This window comes from Cebus imitator, unplaced genomic scaffold, assembly GCF_001604975.1.
Source record: "Cebus imitator isolate Cc_AM_T3 unplaced genomic scaffold, Cebus_imitator-1.0 Scaffold426, whole genome shotgun sequence".
In the NCBI taxonomy this organism is placed as follows: Eukaryota; Metazoa; Chordata; class Mammalia; order Primates; family Cebidae; genus Cebus; species Cebus imitator.
In genome coordinates this window covers 67744-78462 of record NW_016107741.1, presented here as the reverse complement: position 1 = coordinate 78462, position 10719 = coordinate 67744, and the positions used below count along the sequence as shown (strand labels likewise).

At 39.4% G+C, this 10719-nt stretch overlaps 1 protein-coding gene across 1 annotated transcript in view; it reads left to right on the top strand.

Moving 5' to 3' along the window:
* LOC108290174 (anaphase-promoting complex subunit 15-like) overlaps positions 1-6913 on the top strand; it is an 8819-nt gene extending 1906 nt beyond the window's left edge. Inside the window, exon 2 of the mRNA XM_017509901.2 lies at positions 6491-6913. Coding sequence (XP_017365390.1) covers positions 6506-6859 — 354 coding nt within the window. The 5' untranslated portion in view covers positions 6491-6505 and the 3' untranslated portion in view covers positions 6860-6913. The remainder of the gene's footprint in view (positions 1-6490) is intronic.
* The last annotated feature ends 3806 nt before the right edge of the window (positions 6914-10719 follow it).

The window sequence follows — 10719 nt, the reverse complement described above, 5'->3', positions numbered from 1 at the left end:
TTTTTTCAGATGGAATCTCCCTCTGTCGTCCAGGCCGGAGGGCAATGGTGCAATCAATCTCAGCATACTGCAACCTCTGACTCCTAGGTTTAAGCGATTCCCCTGCCTCAGCCTCTTAAGTAGCTGGGACTACAGGCATGCATCACCATGCCCAGCTAATTTTTGTATTTTCAGTACAGACAAGGTTTCACCATGTTGGCCAGACTGGTCTCCAACTCCTGATCTCTGTGATCCACCCGCTTTGGCCTCCTAAAGTGCTGCGATTACAGATGTGAGCTGTGGTGCCCAAACAAAAGCTTTTTTAAAAAAACTAGAAAGCCTTGTGGGATTAGGCTAGGCAGCAGCTCATGCCTAAGGCTCATCCTGGGGCTATGGGAGGCCAAACTGGGAAGACTGCTTGAAGCTAGGAATTTGAAACCAGCCTGGACAACATGCTAAGACCCCATATCTACAAAAAATGAGAACACTTGCTGGCGAAGTGGCAAGCACCTGCTGGAGTATCACTTGAACTCAGGAGTTCTAGGCTGCAGTGAGTGAGCTACAGTTGTCACTACATTCCAGGCTGGATGATGAAGCAAGACCCTGTCTCAAAAAAAAAAAAAAAAAAAAAAAAAAGAGAGAGAAAGCTTTGAGGGCTTAATTTCTTAGTATTCCTAATACTTGGCACAGTGCCCAATATAGCACACCATAATCACTGGAGGCCTATATGTATTCAAAATCTAGAGTACATTTATGACCATTTTATAAAATTAAGCTTATTGTTTTTAATAGTTCATTCACAAAAGAAATACATGAGTAACTCCCACATGCCAGGCATTGAGTTAATAATAGAGGAATGATCAAAATAGGCATAATCCCTATATTCATGTAGCTTATATTTTAGTGGTGCAGAAAGACAACAAATAATCAATATGCAAAAGAATGACAGATTATCAATATGCAAAAGAATGACAGATTATCACGAATGTTAAGAAGAAAATAAGACAGGGAACACTGACAAGATAGCTTAAATAGAATGGATCTTTCTGAAGGGATGACATTTAAGCTGACTGCAAAACATGAATGTTTAAACAAGGTCAGGGAGAAAACCAGAGACAGGATAGAAATTTCTAAGCTTATCAAAAAAAGAATAGATGAAAACGTCTTGCATCTTGGGAGAGTTAAAAGCCATCATTGGAGGCATGGAGCAAGATGGAAAACAGAAACTTCTACAGATGTTCACCCACATAGAACGTCAAATTTGACAACTATCTACACAAAAAAAGCACCTTCATAAGAACCAAAAATCAGGTGAGTAATCACAGTATCTGGTATTAACTTCATATTGCTCAAAGAGGCACTGAAGTGGGTAGAAAAGATGATCTTGAATCATCGACACCCCCCTCCCTCATCCCCCAGTGGCCCTGTGGTATGGAGAAAGAATCTGAGAACTTGGGGAAGGGAGAGTGCAGTTTCTGTGGGACTGTGCATTGAACTAAGAGTTGTTCTGTCACAGTGAAAAGCAAAACTAAGTGGAACTCAGTCAACACCCACCCCCAAAGGGAGCATTTAGACCAGCCCTAGCCAGAAGGGAATTGCCCATCCTAGTGGCCAGAACTTAAGTTATGGCAAGTGCTCTGGAGACAATGAACATGGGGGGCACATAACCTAGTGAGACACAAGCTGGAGCAGTTAAAGGAGTGCTTGCACCACCTTCATTCAACCCCAAGCCGTGCAGCTTACAGAAACAAAAGTGATGCGTTCCTTCTGCTTGAGTTAAAAAGAGGGAAGAGTAAAGAGGCCTTTGCCTTGCAACCTCGCTATCAGCTCCGCCACAAGAGGATAGGGCAGAATCATGAGGTCCCCATTCCAGACCCTAGCTTCCTGATAGCCTTTCTAGACATACCCTGGGCCAGAAGGAAACCCACTGCCTTGAAGGGAAGGACCCAGTCCTGGCAAGATTTATCACCTACCGACTAAAGAGCCCCTGGGCCCTATATAACCATCAGCAATAGCCCGGTAATATGCCACGGGCCTTGGGTGAGACTCTGAGACATGCTGGCTTCAGGTGAGACCCAGCGTATCTCCAGCAATGATGGCTCTGGTGAGAGACTACTTCTACTTGAGAAAAGCAGAGGGAAAAGTAAGATACTCTGTCTTGCACCTTAGGTACCCAGCTTGGCCACAGTAGGGTAAAGCAACAAATGGTCTCTTGGGGACCTGATTCCAGGTCTTGACTCTTAAATAGCATTTCTTTTCTTTTCTTTCTTTCTTTCTTTTTTTTTTTTTTTTTTTTTTTTTTTTTTTTTTTTTTTTTTTTTTTTTTTTTTAAAGAGAAATGGTCTTGCTATGTTGCCCAGGCTGGAGTGCAGTAGCTATTCACAGGGGCAATCCCACTACTGATCAGCACTGGAGTTTTGACGTGCTCCGTTTCTGGCCTGGGCCGGTTCACCCCTCCTTAGGGAACCTGGTGATCCCCCGCTCCCAGGAGGTCACCATATTGATGCCGAACTTAGTGCACACACCCCATCAGCATAGCGCACTACAGCCCAGAACTCCTGGGCTCAAGCAATCCTCCCACATCAGACTCCTAAGTAGCTGGGACTACAGGCACGCGCCACTGCATCCGGCTTAAACAGCATTTCTGAAACTGTCCCAGGCCAGAGGGGGGCCCACTTCCCTGAAGGATGAGTCCCAGGCCTGGCAGCATTCACCACAAGCTGACTGAAGAGTCCTTGGGCTTTAAGTGAAAATCAGCAGTAGACTGGCAGTCCACCCCATGGGCCTATTGTGGTAGTGGCCATGGGGAGAGGCTCCTCTGCCTGTGGAAAGAAAGAATGAGAAGGACTTCATCTTGCACTTTGAGTGCAAGCTTAGCTGCAATAGTATAAAGCATGAGGTAGATTTCCAAGGTTTTCGACTCTAGTTCCTGGCCCCCAGAAGGCATCTCTGGACTAGCCTGCGACCTGGGGGAACTTGGTACCCTGAAAAAAAGGTCAGAAGCCTGGTTGGCTTCAATATTTGCTGATTGTAGAGCCTTGGATAAACATAGGCAGTAGGCAGGTAGTAGTAACAGTGAGCCATGAGTGAGACTCAGTGCTGTGGTAGCTTCTGGTGTTACCCAGTGCAGTCCCAGTGGTGGTGATCACAGGCGGGCTTCTGTCACCGCACTTCCAGCTCCAGGTAGCTCAGCATAAAGAAAGAAACTCCATTTGTTTGAGAGAGAGAGAGAGAGAGTAAGAGAAGAAAACAAGAATCTCTGCCTAGTAATCCAGAGAATTCTTTCGGATCTCATCTCAGACTATCAAGGCAGTACCACTGTGTCTGCAAGAACTAACGTGTTGACTGCACTTAGAGTGCAGTTAATGGAAATAAGGCTTAGGTCACAACACTCAAGTCCCTTTGAATACACGTAACACACAAGTCCCTTTGAATACACACAACACACAAGTCCCTTTGGGGGAAATCCTTCCCCCAAAAAAGATAGGTACAAACAAGCCCAGTCTGCGAAGACAATAAATACCTAACTCTTTAACATCCAGACACAGATGAACATCCAAAAACATCAAGACCATCCAGGAAAATATGACCTCTCTAAATGAATTTAACAAGGTATCATGAGACATAGGACCTTTCAGACAGTGAATGCAAACTAGCTGTTTTGAGAAAACTCAAGGAAATTCAAGATAAAACAGAGGAGGAATTCAGAATTCTTTCAGATAAATTTAACAAAGAGATGGAAATAATTAAAAAGAATCAAGTACAAATTCTGGAGATGAATGCATATTCTCTTAAAAGCAGAATTCATCAAGCAGAAGAAAGAATTACTGAGCCTGAAGACAGGCTATATGAAATATACAAAAGAGACCAAAAAAAAAAGAATAGAAGAGAATGAAGAATGCTTGTAAAATGTAGAAAATGGTCTCAAAAAAGCAAATCTAAGCGTAATTGGCCTTAAAGAGGTAGTAGACAGAGATGGGGTAGAAAGTTTACTGAAAGGGATAATAAGGGAGAACTTCCCAAACTTAGAGAAAGATATCATTATTTAAGTACAAGAAGGATATAAATCACCAGGAAGATTTAACCCAAATAAATCTACCTCAAGGCATTTAATACTCAAACTCACAAAGGTCAAGGATAAAGAAGGGATCCTAAAAGCAGCAAAAAAAAAAAAAACATACAATGGAGCTCCAGTACACCTGGCAGCAGACTTTTCAACAGAACCTTCCAGGCCAGGAGAGAGCAGCAGGATATATTTAAAGTGCTGAAGGAAAAAAAATTGTACCCTAGAATAGTATATCCAGCAAATATAACCCTCAAATATGAGAGGAAACAAACACTGTACCAGATAAACAAAAGCTGAGGGGTTTCATCAACACGAGACCTGTCTTACAAAAAAAAAAAATTGCTAAAGGGAGTATCTTAAGTCAGGAAAGAAAGGCACATTAATGAGTAATAAGAAATCATCTGAAGGTACAAAACTCACTTTTAATAGTAAATACATTTAAAAAACACAGACTATTATAACACTGTAACTGTAATGTGTAAACAACTCATGTTTTTAGCAGAAGGACAGATGAACTGATCAAAAATAACTACAACATTTTTTCAAAACAAACAGTACAGTAAGATAAAAATACTGGCAACAAAAAATTAAAAAGCAGGAAGAAAAAGCTAAGGTGTAGATTTTTTTTTTTAATTTTCTTTTTGCTTGCTTGCTTGTTTTTTGTATAAGCAATCACGGTTGTCATCAGTTTAAAATAATGAGTTACAGATATTATTTGCAAACCTCATGATAACCTAAAATCTAAAAACATACAACAGATACACAAAGAATAAAAGCAAGAAACTAAATGATACCACCAGAGAAAATGACCTTCATTAAAAGGGAAATAGGAAGGAAGGAAAGAAGGAAGACAAAACCACAATACAACCGGAAAACAAAAAACAAAATGGCAGGAGTAAGAGCTTAGTTACCAATAAAAACATTGAATGTAAATAAACTAAATTCTCCAAACAAAAGATCTAGAGTGGCTAAGCAGATGAAAAAACAAGACATAATGATTTGTTGCCTATTAGAAACATACTTCACCTATAAAGATACCAGCAGACTAAAAATAAAAGGATGAAAAAAATATTCCATGTCAATGGAAACCAAAAAAGAGCAGAAGTGGCAATACGTACATCAGACAAAATAGATTTATTTCAAGACAAAACCCATACAGAGAAAGAAGATAATTATATAACGATAAAGGGGCCACTTCATCTAGAGAATATAACAGTTTTAAAAATATATGCACCCAACATTGGACTACCCAGATACATAAAACAAATATTATTAGAGCTAAAGAGAGGCATAGATCTCAATACAATAATAGCTGGAGACTTCACTCCCCACTTTCAACACTGGACAGATCTTCCAGACAGAAAATCAACAAAGGAACATCAGACTTAATCTGTGCTACAGACTAAATAGGCCTAATAGATATTTACAGCTGCAGAACATGTATTCTCCTCAGCATTTGTATCATTCTGAAGAATAAACCGTATATATGTTAGATCACAAGACAAGTCTTAAAACATTCAAAAACAATGAAATAATATCAAGCATCTTCTTTAACCACAATGGAATAAAACTAGAAATCAAACAAAATAACAAGAGGAATTTTAGACACTATACAAACACATGGAAATCAAACAGTATACTGCGGAATGACCAGTGGATCAATGAAGAAATTAGGAAGGAAATTGAAAAATTTCTTGAAACAGATGAATATCAAATAGAAACACAACATACCAAAAACCTACAGGAGACAATGAAAGCAGTTTTAAGGGGCAAGCTTATAGCTATAAGTGGCCACATCAAAAAAGAAGAAAAACTTCAAATAAATAACAGTGTATCTTAAAGAAGTAGAAAAGCAAGAGCAAACCAAACCCAAAATTAGATGAAAATAAATAATAAAAATCAGCAGAAATAAATGAATTTGAAATGAAGAATACAAAATAATAATACAACAAAGTGTTGGTTTTTTGAAAAAAAAAAAAAAAAAAAACAAACATTTAGCCAGAAAAAAAAAAAAAAAAAAAAAAAAAAAAAAAAGGGAGAAGATCCAACTAAAATCAGAGACAAAAAAAGGACACATTACAATCTATACCACAGAAACTCAAAGGATCATTATTGGCTACTATGAGCAACTATAGGCCAATAAACTGGAAAACTTAGAAGACATGGATAAATTCCTAGACACATACAACCTACCAAGACTGAACCATGAAGAAATCCAAAATCTGAACAAATCAATAACAAATAACAAGATCAAGGGCCATAATAAAAAGTCACCTAGCAAAGTCAAGTCTGGAACCCTATGGCTTCACTGATGAATTCTATCAAATATTAAAAGAACTAATACCAGCTGCTGGCCGTCGCCTCCCCGAAATGAAGACACTGAGGCCCAGAGAGGTTAAGTGACTCAGCCAAGGTCAAAGAGCTAGTAAGTGGTGGAGCCAGGATTCAAACCCAGGAGCCATGTCCACTTTGTTTCCCTTACTCTTCCCCTGTGTGACTGAGACATTGTGGTTTAATCTGGGTCGACCCTGTGTAGAAGAGACAGAGCTGCAGCAGCAGGAACAGCAGCATCGGGCCTGGCTCCAAAGCATCTCAGAGAAAGATAACAACCTGGTTCCTATTGGCAAGCCAGCCTCTGGATGGTATGACGACAAGGAAGAGAAGGATGATGAAGACGATAAGGATAGTGAAGAGGACTTAGAGGGTGATGAGGATATGCAGGACATAGACGAGATGAATTACTACAATGAGTCACCTGATGATGGAGAGGTCAATGAGGTGGACATGGAAGGCAACGAAAAGGATCAGGACTAGTGGATGATCTAGGTAGACAAGGCAGGCTGGCCTCAGGGAGATTCCAGGCCAGCCCAACCTACCCTGCATCCAAACCTCCAACCCCTGCCCACAGAACAAGCTGATGGCCCCAGTGCCTGAATGTGCCCTAGGGCACCTCCTCAGCTGCTGTCCGGATCTGGTTTCCTTGGACTCTCCCAGGCCATCAATCTGCACTTGAAATTCCCAGGGCCTGAGCCCACTCCATCTTCCTGGACAGTATCTCACCCCTTGGTTGCCAGGTCTGGTCTCTTTCTAAGTTTCTTTAATAAAGACAAATGAGTGATTTCCCCCCTGCGTTCCCCCCACAAAGAAAAAAAATTACTTGGAACTTGAAAGAAGATCCTGAGAAGAGTATCAAATATTTACCACTAATCAAAATGTGATAAACAACCTGAGAACATAAGAGAATGTCATCTCATATCAACTTTAATATCTGGTATTTAGATTTCAATTTTTATTTCCAAGTTGCATTAGATCATTAATTAGTTATGAAGCAATTGAGTCTTATCATAATACCCGAGAAAGAAACAAGTATAGGAGAATGCAGCACAGATACATCTTTAATTTGGTGGTGAAGTATTAATAATGAATAATAATTGACATTAATGGGTACTCATAAAATAGTTATTATTTTAGCATGTTCTGAATAAAAATTATAATGTATTCCATTTGATTATTCTGCATTACTAATTCAAGAGCAGCACAAATTATGAAACTGTGTCCTGCATATTTATTTGCTTCTTTTGGCTACACTTGTCCTCTTAAGAGCTCATTTTTGTTGTTGTTGTTATTGTTATTTTGAGACAAACTCTTGCTCTGTCACCTAGGCTGGAGTGCAGTGGTGCAATCTCGACTCACTGCAACCTCTGCCACCTGGGTTCAAGTGATTCTCCTGCCTCAGCCTCCTGAGTAGCTAAGATTAAAGGTGTCACCACCACGCCCAGCTAATTTTTGTATTTTTAGTTGAGACGGGGTTTCACCATGTTGGTCAGGCTGGTCTCGAACTCCTGACCTCATGATCCACCTGCCTCAGCCTCCCAAAGTGCTGGAATTACAGGTGTGAGCCACTGCGCCCGGCAAGAGCTCATTTTTATTCGGGCTAAGCTTTTATTCAGCTGTCATAAGCATCTAAAAAACCATTTAAGGGGAAATTCAGAGTGGCTTTAGACAGCTATCTTTAGACTATGATCATTTTTTTCTGCTGAGTTTGTAAAATAATAATACCCAAATGACAACAATGATTGCAATAACCTAGCTATTCTATAAGCCACAGAACTGTGATGAAACAAAAACAATGAAATAGTACTTTCTCCAATACGTCAAGCACGAGCTTGCTTTCATTGCCCAAGAAGTCATTTGAACCTTGTTTATGCAACAATAAAAGATGATTGAATCCTGCTTTGCGCATGTATAGCCCAAGTCAAACATCAGTTAGAGCAGTCAGTTCCTGAAATGTCTTCAATTGAAAGCACCTGAGCCCTCACCTGCTCACTTATCCCTCACCATTGCCTGGGTGGTTTTCTTCTCTCGAGCTGTAATCAGCATCTGCCTGCACACTTTCCTTGAACACTTCCAAAGATGTGTCCAACTGGTTGCCTTCTAAGTTTGAAGACTCATATTATGAAAGTCCTTAAAAATGGCTCCTAGACCAGACCTTATTCTAGATGTGGCTTGACAGGTGTAGAATACCATTGCCTTTCTTTCAACCAAACAATTCATTCCTGTTAGTGTAGCCTGAAAATGCATTTGTGGGTTTTATTCACCATGTTATTGTCTTCTAAGATGTCTGTAATTATCCCTAAATGTAGAGGACCTTTCCTTGTTTTGCCAAAAAAAGTGACATGTTTGTGCACTTAAATCACTCATCATTACTTTGCTTGGTACACGATGAGCATCAATCATACTCATCTGCAAAGTTGGGTCATTTTTTTGCCTTCAGTAAAATTTTAATTGTTTATTTCTTTCATTAGGTGTATGGAATATCAGGTGTTAAGTTTAGTCAGCCCAGGATTTGATTTCTGGTTTATCTGTTGAGTAGCTAACTATGGGTAATTTACAGGCTTCCCATACTCCTTACATTTTTTACTTAAAAAAATGGATAAATTAGTTTGTGTCTCAAAGGATTGTTGTAATGAAGAAAAGTGATAATGAATATAAAGTGCTTACTGTAATACCTAGAGCATAATAGTTACATAATAAAAGCTGTAATTGCTTCTTTTTCAATTATTCTGGTAGCTTCTAGAGAAAATCAATTTCTTTACATCCAATCTCTGTTCCTCTCCTGTAGTTCTCATGTACTTTGTTCTTTTACTCAGAATCCTTAGAGCATCTCGTTATCTATTTCATTGATTTAGCTTTTTCTATATGCCACCTTGGATCTTTTGGTATCCAGTTCAGATTTTAATTCTGCTTTTGTAATTTTTGTTTACTTGAAAACGATATGGGCTGTATCTCTGAGTTTATGTTTTCATCTCAGCTGGTATTTGTATCTCATTCTGTTATGTTTTCCATATTTACTTGTTCTCTTCTTGGAGACTTTCTGCCTCTTTGTCCCAGGAACCTCCCTTCTTGATTCTAGTAGGAGATGCAATTTTTAAACTTTTTGTTCTAGTTTCTATAGTAAACACTTTTGCTACTAGAGGTCCTTTCTTGAGATTTTGAAAGCTCTATGTTCATTTTCTCTTTTTTTATTTCTGAAGAAGCAATTAATCCACCTTTGGTATTTGTCAACAGAATGAAAGGAGAGAGTCCCTTAGGCTTCACTGACTTGCTATGCAAAGGCCTGCACCAGGGATTGGCAAACTTTATCTGTAAAGGGCCAGAGAGGAAATATTTTAGGCTTTGCTGTTGTGATTATTCAACTCTGCTGATATAGCGTAAAAGCAACCACAACATGTAAACAAGTGGGCATGGCTCTATCCAGATAAAATTTTATTTGTAAAACCAAGCAGCAGGCCAGACCTGCTCCTGGTTATAGTTCACTTATCTCTGGTCTTGACTGTCAACTCCCTGAAGGCAAGGATCTTTTCTGTTTCCTTCACTTCTGTGTCTGCAGCACCCAGGACAGTGCCTGGCTCATCTTAGACCTCAGTAAATACTGATTGAGCAGCTGAACTATTATGTTATGATGAGTAGCCGGAAAATAGAATGTGTACTTCCCTAGCCCTATTTCCTCCATCATCTTGTGTGGATCTGCTGAAATCTCTCAGGGTAGGGTCTGTTCTACCCTCTGTGACTGACTTCAGTTGTACTGCAGTGACTAGTTTCATGTGTCAACTGGGCTTGACCAGCTGTTTGGCCAAATACTACTCTAGATGTTGCTGTGAAGCTGTTTTTTAGGCATGATTACATTTAAAGCATTCAACTTAAAGTGAATCAAATCATCCTTCATTAGGTAGGTAGACCTTATTCATTTGGTTGAAGGCCTTAAGAGCAAAGACTGAGGTCTCCCAAAGAAGAAAAAATCCTGCTGCAACATGGAAATTCTGCTGTGTTTCTAACGTTCAAACTCATGACTGCAACATCCAATCTTAGCTCAATCTCCAGATTGTCAACTTGCCCTGAAGATTTCTAACTTATCATCCCCTCAAACTGGATGAGCCAATTTTGAAAACTCAATGTATCTATATCTAACATCTATGTATCTATCATCTATCTATCTATCATTTATCTATCCATCTATCCTATTATCTATCTACCTATCACCTGTCTACCTAGCTATCTACCTACCTACCTATCTATTATTGGTTCTGTTTTATTGGATAACTTTTATACATATATTGATGAAATAGTGAAATAACGTGGCCCCAGCCTGCACTGCAAAGGGCCTGTTTTTGTCT